At 43.9% G+C, this 20,701-nt stretch overlaps 1 protein-coding gene across 9 annotated transcripts in view; it reads left to right on the plus strand.

Moving 5' to 3' along the window:
• RIN2 (Ras and Rab interactor 2) overlaps positions 1 to 20,701 on the plus strand; it is a 237,114-nt gene that overhangs the window by 182,264 nt on the left and 34,149 nt on the right. For 8 of the 9 annotated variants that reach the window (XM_040447828.1, XM_040447829.1, XM_040447830.1 and 5 more), the window contains 3 exons: positions 9,425 to 9,617; positions 13,612 to 13,723; positions 18,199 to 18,271. In XM_040447828.1, the coding sequence (XP_040303762.1) occupies positions 9,425 to 9,617; positions 13,612 to 13,723; positions 18,199 to 18,271 (378 nt within the window). The remainder of the gene's footprint in view (positions 1 to 9,424; positions 9,618 to 13,611; positions 13,724 to 18,198; positions 18,272 to 20,701) is intronic. The other variant, XM_040447836.1, reaches the window with a different exon arrangement.

Consider the following 20,701-nt stretch of genomic DNA (forward strand, 5'->3'; position numbering starts at 1 on the left):
GCCTTAAGATGGCCAAAGGCCAGAGGGATCTTGGTAGCTGTGGTGATTTTTGCCACCCATTTCCTGATAAACACAGAGACAAGAACCTTTTGTCTCCTAAACTGGAGCTGAGCAGCCAGATTCTATTGTTGGGCCTGGCTGAGGAAAGGCCTGGATCAGAGGTTACGCACGGAGGACCCAGAAAGAAGCTAATGGAGAGACCCCAGTGTCTATGATGTTTCTTGTTGCCCACTGAGCTTTTCCTCTTCCTCACTCACAAGGATTAGACATGTTGTTTGCAGATGGCCTCCTACCCAATCCCCCATCATGCGTACAGCAGGCATGAGGTCAATGCCTGCCTGGGGTAGAGCTAGGCTAGTAAGAGAAATAAGTATAATGCAGAGTCAAATGGGCTAAGTGTCCCAGAGATGCATACACAGTGGGCTAAGGAATTGAGTGTGCTGAAAGATTACTTGCAGCTGCAGGATATAGGGGAAGGGACAGGATGTGACCTCGGTTTTGACATGGGGGTTGGAGCCAGTGTCCAATGGGCACTCCAGAGTAGCTTGATCCCAGGCAAGGAGAGAGCTAGTAATGGCAAATAGATGCTTTTTTGGGGATCATATTTTCCCTTGAGTCCAAGAGCAAGGTGTATAAACATTAATATGGGGGAAATATCCTTATGTTTTAGTCCATATTGTCTCAGCCCAAATCCCACCTGCTGCGGCCACATTTTTTTTCTCTTATTCTTGCACCATCTTGCCTATTCTTGATTTATCTAACACTTTTTCTTTAAATTTACTGATCTATAAATTTACATATATATTAAAAAGTAAACTTAGTAAGTCAGTCATGAAAAGACAAATAGTGTATGACTCCACTTACGTAAGGTACTTAGAGGAGCCAAAATCATAGAGACAGAAAGTAGAATGGTGGTTTCCCAGGGTCAGGGGAGTTACTTTATACTAGGGATAGATTTCAGTTTTGCAAGAGGAAAAGAGTTCTGGAGATGGATGGTAGTGGTGGTTGTACAATATGGATTTACATAACACCATTGAACTGTACATTTAAAAATGGTTAAGATGGTGAATTTTATGCTGTGTATATTTTACCACAATAAGAAGAATAGGGGGAAAAAAAGTAAACTTAATATCTCTGCCATAATTGGGAACTACACTAAATAGATGTAGCTATTAAAATAAGAACTGGGCATTCAAAATTATGCCTCCATGGACTGCCTTGGTATACCCAACATTCTTTGGGAAATGTTGTCAATTTTAATAAGCCATAGAGAATTTATAAAGTATCAGAATTAATCTATACTATCCCATCAAGTATGGTTTTGTTTTGTTTTTGAGTTCTTTGCTTTGTAGCAGGACTACAGCTCTTTGTTAGGGAAACAGGCAGTATGACTCTTAAGCCATAATTAAGTCCTGGACAAAAGCATCTTTGGAAGCCAAGGCTCTGCTTTTGCTGTTTATGTTCATTTTCTTGTGTTTTACTGATGGGATCAGCATCCTGTTATTATAATTAACTCCATCGACTTGTCATGATTCATTCTATGACTGTTTATTAGACATCATGTAAACAAGGGAAAACTATTAGTTTTTTTAAAAGCTGGGAAGGTCCACCAAAGCTCAGGCTTCAGAAAGAGCATTGAGTCTTCCTAAAGTTTGAGTTATCAGGGAGCACTTTGCTGGAAATCCAGGTAAGACCTGGATGGAGCCTGCCACTCACCACTTCAGATCCAAACCTGAGGTGGCCCTTGTGGGTTACTTAGCTCTAAGTGCATGACCAGGATTGGCATGGAAGCAAGCAGTGAGTCCCCTGCCAAGAGAGAATCACCTTCCATACCTTTGTAAAGCCTGATATAGGAGACCAGGGGTGGAATCTGGGTCCAGGAATTGGGGAGTAGAGAAGAAGCAGGCAAAAGCCAAAGGCCAAGCTGTATTTTAGAAGGTCCTGATAGTCCTTCCTTCAACCTCTCCTGCTGACTTGGTCATCTAATGCCTCCAGATGTCCCAGTTTACAGGGCCCATTAATTCTGTAAGTGGAAGCAAAACAGAGTACCTAGATAAAATATAAGAGTGGCTTTTCCACGCAGGTAGATCTCACCCGTACCAAATTCCATGGCAGACAGGACAGTGTTTGTGCAGAGGCATACATTCTCACACATGCAAAAATGCAGAAGGGAGCCAGAGAGAACCATAAGAAGTGGTGTATGAGAGCCTTGCTCGATTAGAGTCACTGCCTGCTTTACTTAATTCTAGAGGACTTGCCATTGATTCTATGAGATGTTTTTAGAAGTTGTTAATTCACTAAAGCCATCCCCTTTTTAGTTGAATTATGATCTACCGGTCTGCTTTAGAAAGAAAAATTCATAGCACATTTTTAAGTATTTAATTGTAACAACTTTTGTCTTTAAAAAATAATCAAGGATAGCTTACAACAGATGTTGATGTAAATTGTCCATTTCAAAAATATAATTGTTTAGCTTAATGAAGGTGTGTTTTCAACGCACACAGAGGGGGTTTGGCTTTTCTTTTTTTTTTTTTACATTTTTATTTATCTTTGAGAGACAGAGCACAAGTTGGGGAGGGGCAGAGATAGAATGAGACACAGAATCCGAAGCAGGCTCCAGGCTCTGAGCTGTCAGCACAGAGCCTGATGCGGGGCTCAAACTCACAAACTGTAAGATCATGACCTGAGCTGAAGTCGGATGCTTAAACAACTGAGCCACCCAGGCACCCCAGCTTTTTGGTTTTTGTGTATACTTGTTTTGTCCCCATATCCTGAGGACAGAGCCATCCAGGAGGACATTGCATCTGTGCTGAGACCCTCTAGTCAAATGGAATGTACCACCTTGTTGATAGTAATAACTTGACATTATGCCTCGTACCTAGTCCCTTTAGGCTTCATTTTTGCTATTCAATTAGGATTCTTATGTATAGAAGGTTGTTAACTATATCTACTGCACCAGTATTTTTTTCCATAGAGACAACCTACATCAAAATCTTATGTACTTTATATATTGCTTTGTTCTCTATGTCATTTACTTGAAAAGAGACTGGACTGTAAAGTCAAAGTAAACACACCTCCTATGTGATGGTTGGGAGCCTGGTCATTAGAAGCTGCATTGATAGGTTATGCCACCTTCTGGAGTTCTGGATTGAGACAGGAAAGGACATCATTTGGAAATTCTGCTGCAAATTATTGGTTTCCCTTAGGTGAATCTGAGATCTGTGCAACTTAATAAAACTACATGTAGTGTCTTTCTGCCTGTCCTACATTAGAATGTGCTTTCTGGAGTCATTTATTCTTGCTCCTGTCTAGGTTACTAACACTTGGCCCTGGGAATGAAGGGAATACAGCCAAGTAGAAAGGCACTCTCATCCCACACTCAGAAGAGCTTTAAATTGGGTGTGACCACAATGTAGCTAGTGCTGGAGAGTCCTGTCTCCCAAGTGGGTGTAATATCCACTGGGCTGCTTCAGAACCATGAGGTCCCAGTCAGTTGGATTGAGGGCAGATATAGTATAGGAGTTTCCCAGAGTTTGTTCTCTGCCGCCAGAGGCATCTTACGTTTGTGGGGCATTCTGGGGTTTGCCCAATATTTTCACACGTGGCTGTGGGTCTCACTGAATCCATACCTGAGATCCCTCTCCCTGTGAAAGCAAGCCTAGATGCTTGGAAATAGTAGTAAGAGTTGAATACATGAATTTTATACTCAAAATCCCAGGGAGATGGTAGATATTTTCCCTAATCTATTATTTTGAGAAATTTCAAACATTATAGGCAAGAATAGTATTGTTCACCTGAATGCACCAATTATTGAAATTTTGCCACAATTTCCTTATTTCTATATCCCCCCCTTTTTTTGGAGGGGAATGGGGTGCTGACCATTTGACACTTACTTTCCAAAATTTTCATGCTTTGACCCTAAATTCTGCAGTTTGCATCTCTTAAGAGCAAGAACATTTTCCTACATAAAAAAAAATTACCACAGTCAGGAAATTAGACATTAATACAATATTATCTGTTATATACCCTTATTCAAATATCTCCAGTTGTTCTTTATAGCTGTTTTTTATTGACGCCATATGTGATCAATTCTGTGTACTCAATAGTTATCATGTCCCTTTATTCTCCTTTTATTTATAGTAATCCCACAGTCTTTAAAAAAATTTTTTTTGTGACACTGATATTTTGAGGAGTTTAGGCCAGTGGTTTTGAAGAAAGTCCCTGACTTTGGATTTGTCTGATAGTTTTCTCTTGTGTAGATTCTGAACACATTTGGGGGCAGGGAGATGACCCAGGGGGTACTGTACCTTCTCAGAGTATCACATCTGAGGCACATGATGTCAGGTGTCTCATTGTTGGAGGTGTTCATGCTGATCACTTGATTAAGATGGTGTCTCCCAGGGGTGCCTGGGTGACTCAGTCGGTTAAGCGTCCAATTTTGGCTCAGGTCATGATCTTGTGGTCCGTGAATTTGAGCCCCGCATCAGGCTCTGTGCTAACAACTCAGAGCCTGGAGCCTGCATCAGATTCTGTGACTCCCTCTCTCTCTGCCCCTCCCCAGCTCATGCTCTGTCTCTCTGTGTGTCTCAAAAAATAAATAAAAGTTAAAAAAAAAATTTTTTTAAAGATAGTGTCTCCCAGATTTCTCTATTGTCAGAGTACCTTTCCTCTTCATGATAAGTAATCTGTGGGGTGATATTTTAGGACTGTGAATGTTCTGTCCCCTAATAATCTTTCACTTACTGATGTTAGCATCAGTTTTACACCTATACTGTGATGGAGAGGTTATTTACCACTTGCAGATTAGAAAGACAAAGCTCAAAAGAGGAGATGGGTCTTGTTTGCTGGCCATCCCACCGTGACCATGCCATATGAGAATCTCCTGGATTATATCATACTGGTTTATCTTTTATAAACCGCTCATTCTTTGCCACCTCCCCACCCACCCCTTACCCCTACCCCCACCCCTGATACATGCAGGCAGACATCTGTTTTAGGAATCAGTAGTTTCTATTCATATCTTCAGTTTCTGTTTCAGACTGAATTCCCTAAAAGCAGAGCCTGAGATGCAGATTCTTGTGTTGTGATTTATTGAGACAGGGTTTCAGGAGCAGCCTGTGAAGGAGTGAGGGGTGCAGTCTGGGACGAGCAGGAAACCAGGCAAAGATATGGGGGTAGCTGGAGTCTAGCCTCAGCCTGATCCCACAGGGAGTTCTGCAACATGAATAACAACCCCAGAGTTGTCCTGCCTACAGGCAAGAAGGCCATTCCTCTATGACCTGCATCAGCATGCCATTAGCAGAGCGTCTCTCCCTGAGGAGGAAGTGACTTTCTGGGTATGCCCAGAAGAAGGGAGAAAGCTGTGAGCTTTCGGCAGCCAGTGCTCTTGGCAGCAGGGACATGGGTACCTGGTCTTGTAAAGGGGGACTGGGCAGGACACCAACAGCGTGCAGTGCAAATTCAACACTTCCCACATTAGTTCTTCCCTAAATGTTGTCTCTGATAAAAGCTAATGTCTTTTTTTCTTTCTTTCTTTTAATCTCTCTTATTTTTTTAAGTTTATTTTTATTTTGAGAGAGAAAGAGAGCAGGGGAGGGGCAGAGAGAACATTCCAAGCAGGCTCTGTGCTGTCAATGTAGAACCCAACGTGGGGCTTGAACCCATGAACCGTAAGATGAAATCAGGAGTTGGACACTTAACCAACTGAGCCACCCAGGCGCCCCTCTTTCAACCTGTTTTATAATAATATACTATAAATCTCAAAAGGCTGTTAAAGAAAAGTGTTAGCTTAGTCATAGGCAAAGACAAGATCTAATTAATGGTTGCTCCTTTATGAAGCCCCATGAATCTTATTCACTGTCTTCCTGACTGGGCCCTAGATTTTTAGGCTGAGGTTGGTTGTCAAAACAAAGACTCTTTAGGGGCGCCTGGGTGGCGCAGTCAGTTGAGCGTCCGACTTCAGCCAGGTCACGATCTCGCGGTCCGTGAGTTCGAGCCCCGCGTCAGGCTCTGGGCTGATGGCTCGGAGCCTGGAGCCTGTTTCCGATTCTGTGTCTCCCTCTCTCTCTGCCCCTCCCCCGTTCATGCTCTGTCTCTCTCTGTCCCAAAAATAAATAAAAACGTAGAAAAAAAAATTAAAAAAAAAAAAGTCTCTTTAGCTTATTGAACAGCTGAGGTATCACAGGATGTGCCCTTCTAAGGAAGATAGAAGCACCAACATATTTACTCACAGCACATGTGAGCGTTAGGATTGCCGTGCTAGAGACTGTAGAAATTTGCTCTTGGTAAAATATTGCCAACCCGAGATGGCAGGGATGTAGGGTTTATTTGGGTTTGGAGAATTCTTTCAGTGGCATGTTACCACCCTCCTCCAAACCCCAGTCCCCCCTCCCCCAAAAACCCACCCCACCTAATTGGATCTGGGTTCAAGTGCACATTTTGCTCTTAGGTCTCAAGCAAGTATTCCTCAGACTGCAGCATCAGTGTCTCCTGGAACTTGTTAGAAATGCAGAGCTCCAGGGGCGCCTGGGTGGCGCAGTCAGTTAAGCGTCCGACTTCAGCCAGGTCACGATCTCGCGGTCCGTGAGTTCGAGCCCCGCGTCGGGCTCTGGGCTGATGGCTCAGAGCCTGGAGCCTGTTTCCGATTCTGTGTCTCCATCTCTCTCTGCCCCTCGCCCGTTCATGCTCTGTCTCTCTCTGTCCCAAAAATAAATAAACGTTGGAAAAAAAATAAAAATAAAAATAAAAAAAAAATAAAAAAAAAGAAATGCAGAGCTCCAGCCCCCAAGCTACAGAATCAGACCCTCTGGGGCTGGAACCAGGAATCTGTAGCTTTACAAACCCTAGGAGATTTCTCTCTTAGGCTCCAGTGCCAATCCAATGCTGTGGTTGTAAACTTGCCTGCAAGTTGGGTTTGCCTGGGGAAATTTTTTAAATTGTGATTCCTGGGTCCCACCCCAAAAGGTCTGATTTATTTGATCTGGGGTGCAGTCTGGCCATCAAAACATGTTGAAGCTCCCCAGGCAATTTTAATAGTCAGCCAGCGTTGAGAATCTCTGCTCTAAAGTGGCCTCATTTACCTCATGTGAAAGGAATTTTAACACCAGCTTCATTTTGAAGAGGGTGTTCTTATAGCTGCAAAGATTCACTTCAAAATACCTGGAGGCCCTGAAATGGCATTTGCAGAATGGGAAATTGCTCTTTTTTGGCCCATACTCTCCCATCTGGAAAGTTGTAGCAAAGGTATAGGAAAACTTTCTGGGGAAACAAAATGTAAATCTTGAATGGAAGTATGATATTCTTTAGATCTGTCCAAAGTCAAGAATGTGCAGAGAAGACATTAGGATGGCAGTCTCTGGCCAGTCCACACTCTGTCCTTGTGGGTATGTTACTGAGCCTGCTCACCCCAAAATGATTGCCTTAGGTTGGCTTCTTCTATATTCAATCCTGCCTCTTAGGAGTGGTATGCCCAAAAAAGCACATTTTTTAAAACATTTTTTCACTCTTGCCTACAATGTGGCTTTATCTCCATCATTCGCAATGTTGAAGACTTCATTCAGGCCAGACATTTAGGTTTCTTGGGGTTTAGATGTTTGAAGACCATTTGAACCCCAACCTGAATTTGTCCCTTCAAATGTGAGTGATCAGCTCTGATATTTTCCACTGGCCACTCCTAGACTGGTGTTGATGACCAGCTCATTGAGAGGCAGGGCGTGATAGAGGGAAAGAGAGCCCAGAGCCAAGCACCCTTGGATTGGAATTTCTACCTTCTCACTCTCAGAGGCATATCCTTGCCTTGTACAACTTACTCAAGCTGTCTGGGCTTCCCTGTCCCCTTTATTTAAAAACACTGGATCCCTGGTACCTGCCTTTTGGGGCTGTTTTACAGGAAATGAGAGAATTTTTATAAAGGGATGGCAGACAGTAGAAACCACATAGATAAAGCTCTCCTGTGTTCATGATCTTACTTGTTACCTGCAAAGTTGGAGGAACACCAGACCTCTTGAATTTCTGGCTCTGCCATTTCATGGCAGTTTATAACTCTGGACAGCCCAATACTTTCTTGGATGGGCCTCTGTTTTCTCATTCATAACATGGGGATTAAACACTCAGTCACAGGATTAGTGTTGGGGCTCAAGGCAACTATGGAAATCAATATGACATCTTTTTATTGAGATTTCATTCACATATCATACTTTAAAGTGTATAATTCAGTGGTTTTCAGCATATTCACAAAGTTGTACAGCCATCCATACATCTTGGTCCAGAACATTTTCTTTACTTCAAAAAGAAACTCCATACCTATTAGCAATCACTACCCATCCCATCCCTGCCCCCAATCCCAGGCAACAATAATCTTTCCGTTTCTCTATTTTTGTCTAGTCTAGATATTTTGTATAAATGGAATCATACCGTATTTGTGTCTAGCTTCTTTCACTTAGCATGAAGTCTTCACAGTTCATTCCATTTTGGAGCGCGGATCAGTACTCCATTCATAAAAAAGAATGAATATTATGGCTGAATGAAGTTCCATTGTATGGATATACCACATTTTATTTCTCCATTCATTAGTTGATGGAAATTTGGTCCATTTCCACTTTATGGCAATTATGAATAATGTTAGTATGAATAATTTTATGAATAGCACAGCATTCGTCAACTATGAAGTTTTATTACAAATAATATTAGTAATAAAAATGCCTAGATGTGTGAAAAGAAATGAAATCCAATTCATTCGGGTGGAAAATGAGTGTGCATGAGTGAGTGTGAATGTTTTATCTTTCCTTTTACATTTTTTTAATGTTTATTTTTGAGAGAGAGAGAGAGAGAGCACACAAACAGGGGAGGGGCAGAGAGAGAGGGAGACACAGAATTCAAAGCAGGCTCCAGGCTCCAAGGTGTCAGCACAGAGCCCAATGAGGGACTCAAACTCACAAACCATGAGATCATGATCTGAACCAAAGTTGGATGCTTAATCAACTGAGCTGCCCAGGCACCCCATTTTTGTCTGTGCTTTTAGAGCATGTCATGCTTGTGCTTATGATAAATCTTTTGGGGCTTTAGGACCTCATGCTACCATATGAAATTTAGCATTGAGGGTTCTGTGCTCAAATTGTGAAATGGTTTATGCCAGAAGACAGACCCAACAGCATTCAGGATGTTTAGAAGCTTTTGAAAACTGTGTTAGAAATAGAAGGTCTGTTGGATCTGTTGAGTATTCTGTTTAATACTGTAGATACAGAGTGAAAGCTAATATGGCATCTGCCCTCAGAAAGCTTTCAGGCTGGAAGGAAGACACGTGAGGTGGAGATGAAAAGATGCGGTATGTGCTGCGACAGGCATAGCCTAGAGACTGCACAATGGTCTCCTTGGCAGAGAGACAGGGCAGCAGCCATTTGACACCTGCCAATTCTCTTTCTCCTAGCATGGTAAGACACAAGGACGATGGCTATTCTGAAGAAAAGGATGTGAAGACTTGTCCCTGGGACTCTGGCTATGACAGCCTCTCCAACAGACTCAGCATTTTGGACCGGCTTCTCCACACCCACCCAATATGGCTGCAGCTGAGTCTGAGTGAGGAGGGGGCAGCCGAAGTCCTTCGGTCCCAACCTCCAGGGGTAAGACTCAGAATCTCAAGGAAACAGTTTGAGACAAGGAGGGCTGCTGCTTTCTTAAAGAGAAAGACTTGGAGTTCCAGAAAGTTCTTTCCCAGGCTTTATGGAGCATGGTGTCTGGTGCATACCTGGGTTGCAATGCAAGGAGATTGTGGAAAGTATGGAGGCAGCTCCAAGGAAAAGAGCCCCTTCATGGTTTGTCTTTCTGTCTTCATCAGCTCAGTTACCCAGGGAGGTCTAGGACTCAGCAGGATAACAGGGCATCTGGGCTGACTTCTTGGGCCTCAACACTGAGAATGAGCCTGGTTATAGGGTCTTCAGTTGCCCCTGCTGTTTTCATTCTGAGCCTGGGAACCCTGCCAGGACCTAGCCATCCAACTTGGGACCCAAAGTTCAAGAGTTCTGTGTCCGTAGACTTGCCTACTCTGGCTGCTGATGTGTAATTCTCTTTCTCTTTGGGCTTCCTCAGTGGCTTCTCATGGGGCTCACTGTCCAATTATGTTTCTTCTGCTACTTCCTACCCAATACCAATCTCTTAATCAAGACCACTCCATGACTCTATAGTGGTTCCCCCCAAAATGTCACTTGGTGATTGGTGTATCTGGTGCTGTTCAATGTGGTTGCCACTTGCCCTGTGTGGCTGTTTAACTTTACATTAATAAAATTAAATTAAATTTAAAAATTCAGTTGCTTAGTTGCACTAGCCACCTTTTAAGTGCTCACTAGCCACAGATGGCTGGAGGCTACCATATAGGATGGTGCAGAATATAGGATGTTTCCACCATCACAGAGATTATATTGGAGGTCACCTGTGTACAATGTCTACTTCCCAAAAAAGGGTAAATACAATAAGTCACAGATAAAGTAAGACTTGGAACAACTCATGACAAGAGATAGAAACTAAGAAATATATGGAGAAGAAAGAAAAAGAAACTCCATGGTAGTTGGTTGACAATATTGTAGCAATTGAGCACAGAAACAAACTTTTGAGTTTCCTATCAGCAAGAGCCTGTCTGTTACCATTTTTTGACCTCTAAGTGAGTCTTTGTTTCAACAGACAGAAACAGACGGGACTGTTGGAACATGCTCAGGGTGACTAGGCGCAATAGTTGATCATCTTTGTGGAAAATTCCTTGGCCAGCACACCAGGTTGTTGCCTGTAATCTGGGTCTGTATGATCAGACCTACGTCTGTGGGGCCCCCTCTTTTGGAGGTTGAGTTGTCTGCTCCTGCATTTCTGCACAGAAATTCTGGAGAGGGAGGTTGCCCTGTTGTTAGGCAATAATTCCCTACTCTGCCCAGCTTCCCTCCCAGTGTTGGGCACGTCCATTCCTGCTGAGACTTTGTGGGGAACAAGTCAGGCAGGATGTTCTATCTGTCCACCTACTTGATCCCTGGACAGGACCTGCCTGATGAGATGGGGCAGGCTGATGACAGGCTGAGGACAGGAGAAACACAGATTAGGAGAGGCCACAGTGCACCAGGAGCAAGAATGCTGAAGAGAAGGAAAAGCAGGTGTGAGAGGAAAGGACATTTGAAAGTCTGTCCATGGAGGCATGGGTCCTTGGGGTGCTGCCACCCTTATTCCTATGATAGAAATTAGCAAAGTTTCTGTAAAGGGCCAGAGTATAAATATTTTTGGCTTTGTGGGCCATACTGTCTGTCACAACCTCTCACAATCTCTCGCAACCCCTGCCTTGTAGTGCAGACACGCCCATCGACAGCATATAAATGAATGACTGGGATTTTGTTTCAATAAAACTTTATCTACAAAAACAGGTGGCAGGATAGATTGGGTCTACAGGCCAACTTTACCAACCCCTGCTCTAAAGCTGCAGACATTCAGGAAATAAGGTTGTACTCTCCCTGAACCCCAAGGCTCAAGGAGATTCCCAGCTGCACAAGAGAATAATACTTCGATTCCACCAATGATCAGCGCCCTCCCAGCCATGCTTTGGGCTTTTTTTAATCCCCCTAATGTTTAGGAAATATCTGTTTCAGTTTTAGGGTGTCCCAGAAACATTGACTCCCAGAAGTGACTATTACATGTATTCTATTCTATGACTGCCTCCCCATGGGTGCTGGGGGACCAGAGAGAACTCAAAGGTCTTCCCAACTCCCTCCTTAAAAGACACCCAATCCCCATAGCCACCCTCTCAACCCCATCCCCCACCCCCCACCCAGATAAAGTTTCTTAGGAGCTATTGACTAGATATACAGAAGGAAGCGAAGATAAGGTTAAATAATAATAATAATAATAATAATAATAATAATAGTCAGGGAACAGAGACCATGGTGTCCAAATGCAGAGGAAGAAGTGGCTAAAGAAATAAGACAGGATAGAATCCTTGGAGAAGTACCGTGTACTACAGAAGGGAACCAGAACTCAGCCGGCTGCCCCACTGCATGCTCTAGGGAGCACTATTTGATTTGTAGCCTAGGTAATCAGTGCCCCCTGGAGTTGTGCAGTGCATAGAAGTACATGGTGTACTTGCCTCTGCAGTGTTGGAAGCCAAGATGGTGGCCCGAGATCAGCACTGGGATTTGGGCTGGTTTAAAGCACGCATCTGAAACTTTTGGTGGGAATGCTAACTGGTGCAGCCACTCTGGAAAACAGTGTGGAAGTGCTTCAAAAAATCAAAAATAGATCTACCCTATGACCCAGCAATAGCACTGCTAGGAATTTACGCAAGGGATAGAGCAGTGCTGATGTACAGGGGCACTTGTACCCCAATGTTTATAGCAGTAGTTTCAACAATGGCCAAATTATGGAAAGAGCCTAAATGTCCATCAACTGATGAATGGATAAAGAAGATGTGGCTTATATACACAATAGAATACTACTTGGCAATCAGAAAGAACGAAATCATGCCACTTGCAGTAACGTGGATGGAACTGGCGGGTATTATGCTAAGTGAAATAAGTCAGAGAAAGACAGATATCATGTTTTCACTCATATATGGAACTTGAGAAACTTAACAGAAAACCATGGGGGGGGGAGGAAAGGGGAAAAAATAGTTACAGAGAGGGAGGGAGGCAAACCATAAAAGACTCTTGAATACAGAGAACAAACTGAGGGTTGATGGGGGGGGGGGGTGGAAATGGATGATGGGCATTGAGGAGGACACTTGTTGGGATGAGCACTGGGTGTTGTATGTAAGTGATGAATCACGGGAATCTACCACCAAAACCAAGAGCACACTGTACACATTGTATGTTAGCCAATTTGACAATAAATTATATTAAAAATAAATAAATAAAATAAAGCATGCATCCGAAGGCAGTATTAGAACCAGGAGCGAGACTGTCACAAAATGGGGTGAGTCAGGAGTAAACAGGCCTGCAGCTCCAGTGTTGGCTGTAGTGATGCTCGAGCACACCTTCTTGCTCCCTAATGGGGCAGCCGTTTTAATCTCCAGCAATTGTCACCATACCTGGCCTTGCCATATCATCCTGTTTTCCAAGAGAAGCTAGAAATTCTGTTTTTAATGTGAAAAACAACCAAAACTGCTTTTTCACTCTTAGAAACAAATTTAATTTTCTATCACGAACACACCCACGAGCCAAATTAGTCAGTGAACTCCCAGTTCACCACCTGTGGTTTAGTCATGTTACCTGTGTTTAGAATCTGGGTGTCATCAACCATGATGCCCAAATAAGACACGGGCTAGAGAACACTTAACATGTGCTATAAAACAATCACCAAACTGAAAATGCTTCTGTAGACCAAGGGGGCTCATAGCCTCATGGAGAAGGTTCTGTCAAAGGGAAAGTAGGATTCTTTTGAAGCCAGTTATCAAAGGAAGTCATCTGGGGCATGCTCTTTGATAGTCCCTTTTGCTGTCAGTAGAGCGTTCTGGGTTGAATCTTGCAGGACATGATTCATTATGTTATGAAGGGCATTCTAGTCATGGACATTAGGTGTGCAGGAAATCATATGTCCAGGTTCTGACCTTCCAGATATTTCCTAAGCTTGAATTTCTTTTCCCTCTGCTAGATCTTCCTGGTTCGTAAATCTACCAAAATGCAGAAGAAAGTCCTCTCACTTCGCCTGCCCTGTGAATTTGGAGCCCCACTCAAGGAATTTGCCATAAAGGAAAGCACATACAGTGAGTAGTCACCTGATGGCTAAGTCCTGGTTGATGGGAGGGCCTCAGGTCTCCCCAACAAGTGGAAGTGGAAGGAGATTACCCTTTGAGACAGACAGACATGAGTCTGCATCCTGGTGCTGTTACTTACTCACTCGATGACTGGGCAGGTAGCCTACCTTAGGAGCCTTGGTTTTCTTATCAGTATATTGGGGTGATCATAACATCAGAGAGCTATTAACAGTTTAATTAAACAACCTATGTACAAATTATGCAGCCTACTGGTTGGCATATGGCAGGTTGTCTTTCTTGGCCCCCTTCCAGTTAAGTAGAGCATGGATTTGATTCCTAGGTTTGCTGATGATTAACCTGTAGGACAGGCTGCAGCGATTTGGCCTTTTTATGGGTTCTCATGCTACAGCACGTGTCTGCACATCTTGTGAATAATCCTTGAGTGGATGTGTTCCCTCCAGTTGATCACTGTTCAGTCGTCTATGAAATGCAGCTAATCAGAGGCAGAATCCAGCCCTCCGAAAAAATCAACTGGCAGAAGTTTTGAAGGGAGAGTGGTGTTCAATAGAATTGGTTTTCTTTTTGCTATTCTGCAATCATTGAAAATGTGAAGTCTTGGGAAGACACGTTTCAATTTATTTATTTATTTATTTATTTATTTATTTATTTATTTAATCCTGAGAAAGAGAGAAAGCACAAGTCGGGAGGGGGTGGGTAGTGGCAGAGAGACAGAGGGAGAAAGAGAGAATTCCAAGCAGGCTTCACACTGTCGGCACAGAGCCTGACACAGGGCTTGAACCCATAAACTGTGAGATCATGACCTGAGCTGAAGTCAGACACTTAACCAACTGAGCCACCCAGGTGCCCCTGGACACATTTTAAATATAAAAGGGAACACACAATGCTGATGTATTGCCAACTTCCAAGGAAGGATCCATAGTGAATCTGTGCTCCAAAGGGGAAGGTTTCACTGAAATCACAGGTTAGCAAGTTGAGGAGTGAAGGCCAGGAGAAATAAGTTTGGAAGCCTGTTGACTCTCTCAATAGTTAGACTGAAACTGGTTTGGGGGTGACGGGGTGGTGGTGCCTGGGTGGCTCAGTTGGTTAAGTCTCCTGACTTCGGCTCAGGTCATGATCTCACGGCTCATGGGTTCAAGCCCTGCTTCGGGCTCTGTGCTGTCAGCTCAGGCTCTGAAGCCTGCATCAGATTCTGTGTGTGTCTCTCTCTCTCTGTCCCTCTCCCACTCATTTTCTGTCTCTCTCTCAAAAATAAATAAACGTTAAGACTGAGACTAGGATTTTTGCTTGCTTCTTGATTTACACCTAAGCAAGCCTCAGTCTCTGCATTTGAAAAACCAAAGGTACTGAGGTCATTTTAAGGGCAAATAAGGGATTATACTCAACCTGGAGTTCATAGTCTCACTGAGCCAAATGGCCTTAATGGAAGTCTAGAGGACACATTTCTAGCAGAAGTGAAACCTGTCAGCCTCTTTGTGGTCAACCTCAGGTTCTTCTGTAAACCTGGGCCTGGTAATGTCTTTCCTCCAGGCTTCACAAGGGCACTGATGCCACGAAAGACTTCCACAGTCAGTGACCTGTGCATAGTTCATACCAGTTTATTTGCATTAGGAGGTAATCACAAGATAGATTTCAAGCCCTCCATTTAAATTTTTTTTTAACGTTTTATTTATTTTTTTGGGACAGAGAGAGACAGAGCATGAACGGGGAGGGGCAGAGAGAGAGGGAGACACAGAATCAGAAACAGGGTCCAGGCTCTGAGCCATCAGCCCAGAGCCCGACGCAGGGCTCGAACTCAGGGACCGCGAGATCGTGACCTGGCTGAAGTCGGACGCTTAACCGACTGCGCCACCCAGGCGCCCCTCAAGCCCTCCATTTTATTTATTTATTTAAAAAAAAATTTTTTTTTTCAACACTTATTTATTTTGGGGACAGAGAGAGACAGAGCATGAATGGGGGAGGGGCAGAGAGGGAGGGAGACACAGAATCGGAAACAGGCTCCAGGCTCTGAGCCATCAGCCCAGAGCCCGACGCGGGGCTCGAACTCAGGGACCGCGAGATCGTGACCTGGCCGAAGTCGGACGCTTAACCGACTGCGCCACCCAGGCGCCCCAAGCCCTCCATTTTAAAGACGATTAAATATTAAGTAAAGATATGCCATGCTGAGGTGGGTTTTGAAAGTCAGCTTGCCAACAAGTGATAGATCTGGTTTTTTTTAATTAAAAAAAATCTTTTTTAATGTTTATTAATTTTTTTTGAGAGAGAGACAAAGCGTGAGCAGGGGAGGGGCAGAAAGAGAGGGAGACACAGAATCTGAAGCAGGCTCCAGGCTCTAAGCTGTCAGCACAGAGCCTGACGCGGGGCTCAAACCCACAAACCAGGAGATCATGACCTGAGCCAAAGTTGGACACTTAACCAACTGAGCCACCCAGGGGCCCTTTAAATTTTTTTTAAGTTTATTTATTTTGAGAGAGAGAGAGAGAGTGTGTGTGTGCAAGCGAGATAGGGGCAGAGAGAGGGAGAATTCCAAGTAGGCTCTGCACTGTCAGCACACATCCCAATACAGGGCTCAAACTCATGAACCGTGAAATCATGACCTGAGCAGAAACCAAGGGTCAAACGCTTAACCAACTGAGCCACTCAGGCGCCCCAGATCTAACTGGTTTTTAAATCCCGTCTAATATCCAAAGTGAAGCATGATAAGTTAGCCTGGAAGCCCCTTCTTTGCTCCCCTACAGTAAGTACAGTTAATGTTTGTACTTTCCCACTTTCTGGGTGTTCATCTTAGATTCCTCCTGGCTGAAGATTTTTCTTCTCTACTGTGTCAAGACTCGGATCAATTCCCTATTCCTATCTGGGGGACTTAAAGTGGTTGAAAGAGCTAGTCGGAGCAAAGCATTAACCTGACTGTAACTAATTACCACAGGTCTTGGTCTCACCATGATGGCCCCTTCCTGGCCAGGGCCTTGCTTCTCTATGAATGGAGGTTGATTGAGAAAGGAAGGACTTGCTCTGAAAACATAGATATTTTGTCATAACATCTGGACAATATGGTTTAATAACAAATACCAGCTCATATTTGTGTAGACTGCTTTCACATGAATTACTCCATTTTTTTTTTAATTTTTTTTTTCAACGTTTTTTTATTTATTTATGGGACAGAGAGAGACAGAGCATGAACGGGGGAGGGGCAGAGAGAGAGGGAGACACAGAATCGGAAACAGGCTCCAGGCTCCGAGCCATCAGCCCAGAGCCTGACGCGGGGCTCGAACTCACGGACCGCGAGATCGTGACCTGGCTGAAGTCGGACGCTTAACCGACTGCGCCACCAGGCGCCCCAAATTACTCCATTTTTTTAAATTTCCCTTTCCACTCCTACCCTTTGGGGAGACAGGGAAAGTACTATTATTGTCCACTGTACAGAGGAGAAAACCAAGGCTCAGAGAAGTTAACCTACCCCAAATCGGTTTCTTCCTACTTAACTTGCTAAATTGTGGTGCACATGTGTGTATTTTTTTGTTTCTGTCTATGTCATGGTATGTGTGTAGAGGCATAGGTATATTTTGGGGGTGCTGTAGAAATACTAAACAATCAAAATAATACAACATAAGCAAATAGCAAGCAACATAAATGAGGACATGAAGTGTGACAATTGGGAGAAAAACTCATCTGATTGAGGAAATGAGGAAATCTTCACAAAGCTGAGGATGTTTGGAATATTTCTGAAAGACTGTCTGAATGGCATTTCAGCCAGCCTGGCATGAGGAGTGGTTGGCAAATACACAAGTATTTGAAGTTATCCACTCACTGCCCTGCCATTTGGAAGATGTGCAATATGGTACACCATCTTGCCAGAACATCTTCCCTAGGAGGCTTGTGCCCTTGGTGGTGACAGTGGTAGTGGGTGGGGGCGTTCTAAGTAAGTGAGTTTTTGAAACTTTCACATTGAATTTAAAAACTAATTTACTGGAACCTTCTGTTTGCCTCCAAGCTGCCTTGTGTCTTAACCAGAGATGGCCTGTTTTGGCAAAGAGGAGTGTGTCCCAGGAGGGCCAACCTAGGAAGGTCAAGGGTGGTGGGGGCTTGGGTGTTTACCAAGCTCTGTTGTGTGCCAATGGCCTCTCCCTCCAGCCTCACTGGCCCCTGCCTGCTGACCAACTTTGTGTTTGAATTTAAAAAAGAAAAAAGATAGTTGTACACTTTGAGCCTGTGCCGGTCTGTTTACCAAGCACTGGAGCACGTGCTCCCCGTGAGTCAGGGGCTGAACTTCTAGGCCGTGGACTCTACTGGCCTGTTTCTGGCTGACACACATCCTCCTCACAGCTGGATCTGATAAGCCACACAGTAGATGGTTTGAGAGCTCAGAGATGGTCCTATGCACGCAGCAGATAACACCAGAGGGCCTTTCCTTTCCCAGAACAGTGCTCCAGGACACTCAGCTGGTTTCCAAACTCTCTCTTTTCCAGCCTTTTCCCTGGAAGGCTCAGGAATCAGTTTTGCAGATTTATTCCGGCTCATTGCTTTCTACTGCATCAGCAGGTAAGGCCTCCTTTCCTCTTAGGAGTTCAAGTGCCTGCTTGGTGTGTGAAATATAAACAGCCCTGGGGTTTCTAGATTAAAGCAGGGTGGAGGGGTCTGGGAGGCTTGCCGCTGACTAGATGTCCCTGGAAGGATTAGTTACTGATCAAAATAACTACGCCAGTCCCTCCAAATTAATATGTCTGTGTCTTCAAACTGTCCCTATGGTTCGTTTCACCTCGACCCAGCAAGCAGGGGAAACAAACACACATACACATACATGTACATACATGCAAACATGCACACACAGAAAGGGACCCATGGTGCAAACCTGGTCCCTGATAATGTGTGGTGCCTGGGTGGTTCAGTCAGTTAAACATCTTTGGCTCAGGTCATGAGCTCACAGTTCATGAGTTCCAGTCCTGCATCGGGTGAGCACGAGCCCTGCATCAGGTGAACCCTGCTTCTCTCTGTCTTTCTCTCCCTCCCCCCACCCTGACTCTGCCCCTCATGGGATTCTCTCTGTCTGTCTCCACTCGTGCCCTCTTCTCTCTCTCTCTCTCTCTGAAAAAAATAAAAATAAATAAATGTCCCTGATACTGTTTCTGAAAACCCTCAAGGGATGTAGTTCATTCTAGAAATACGGGCTCCTTAAACCAGCTCATAAACCTTGCATCACTGTCCTACAGGCCCATTTGGTGCTCATGTCCTTTTCATAACTAAAGCAACTGTGTTAGACTACAAGTAATTAAGCCAAAAATCACCATGTTAATAAGTGTGGGGAGTGTGTGAGTTGTTGAAGTCTTTCTCTCTTTTTTCTTCCTAGCCATAATAGTTTTTCAAACTGACTATTCTTTTCTTTTTAATGGTTATTTATTTAATTTTGAGAGAGGGTATATGCATGCACACATGAATGGGGGAGGGGCAGAGAGAGGGGGAGAGAGAGAATGCTAAGCAGGCTCTTTGCTGTCAGCATGGACACTTACGGACTGTGAGATCATGACCTGAGCTGAAATCAAGAGTCCAACACTTAACTGACTGAGCCAACCAGGTGTCCTCAAATTGAGTATTCTTTTGGTGATTAAGAATCCATACTCTTCATCTGCAGAGATTGACACTGCCCCCATGTAGGCAGTGGAACTCAGTTGGCCTCTATGCCTTCTCTGTATGTCTGTTGCAGCCAATAGAGCACAGACAGGCATGCATGACTAGGTTGTTTCCAAAGATCATGTCTTAGAGCCATCACACTTTGAGACTGAGAGGCTTATTTGGGGTTCATTTCCTTTATGTTAATTTAAGGGTAAAGTTATTTCTCACGTGAGACATTTATTGTATCTGTTGGACTAGACCCTCGCGGGGGATGGCACTGAGCTATTGACCCCTAGAAGTCACCAGGTTGGCAACACCACATAATTAATGGCCTGAGGTGGGGAAGCACTTTCAGGGGTTGATTACCAGGAGGAAGAAACCAGGGGATTTCATCTAGAATTGGACACAGCTCTATGAGGGGACACCACCAACAGCCCTTGGCCTGTGCAAGGATGGAGATCTGCTGCCCAAAGAAAAGAAGAGGACGGTGCAGATGTCCCCACCTTCCCCAGGGACCCACACCTGAACTGGTTTGAGGCCATCTAGTTCCCGAAAGTGAATTTCAACACTAACATGTTAGTCAGAGGTGAAGTTGGCCAATGCTTACTCTTCATAGTTAGCTTGTTGATTTTCCTGTCATGAAAGATCATTACACCTATAAAACAGTATTTGGCATCGGCACACAAAAGATACCATCTCTCTTCTCAGTGTTCATAATAGGCTGGAGTACCTGCTGTCCAGGGCCATTTGATGGTTGAAGGAGATAAAGCACATGAAAACCTTCTTTAATCTACAAAGCATGATACCGATATAAGGTGCTTATGGAAAAATCCCAACATTGACATTTTATGATCAGGGTGACCTGAGATTCATTTCTCTATTTTTTTCCCTCAAAATGCAAAGGTTCTTGGTGTTTCTGTTTCTCTTTTAATGTTCTATGTTACTCGGTTTACCCAAGTCAATGTTCTTAGTAATCAGTAATTGATTTGACCCAGTCTTAACCAAATGTTTTTGAAATGTTCTAGTTGGTTATTAGTACATGAGTATATTCATGTAGAGAAAGTGGTTGGATTGTCAGCCCTGGTATTCACCCAGAATGCATCTGCACAGGTGCACTAGACTAGAGAATTCATGAATCAATCAGCATGTGGTTTGCCACATCAGAGGGACACACTGAAGACTAGAGCTGCGGATATAAATGAGAGCAAACCTTGGTCACCAATGTCTAGTAGCCCCCTGTCAGTTTGTCATAATCAGTGTCGTGGAGAGCACTTCCTTGTAAACTTTCATGCACACTGGAATCACCTGGAATCTTATTAGAATGCAGACTCTGATTTGGGGGGTCTGGGGCAGCACCTGATG

The sequence above is a fragment of the Herpailurus yagouaroundi genome, unplaced genomic scaffold (assembly GCF_014898765.1).
Source record: "Herpailurus yagouaroundi ecotype Mexico unplaced genomic scaffold, PumYag 196, whole genome shotgun sequence".
Classification (NCBI taxonomy): domain Eukaryota; kingdom Metazoa; phylum Chordata; class Mammalia; order Carnivora; family Felidae; genus Herpailurus; species Herpailurus yagouaroundi.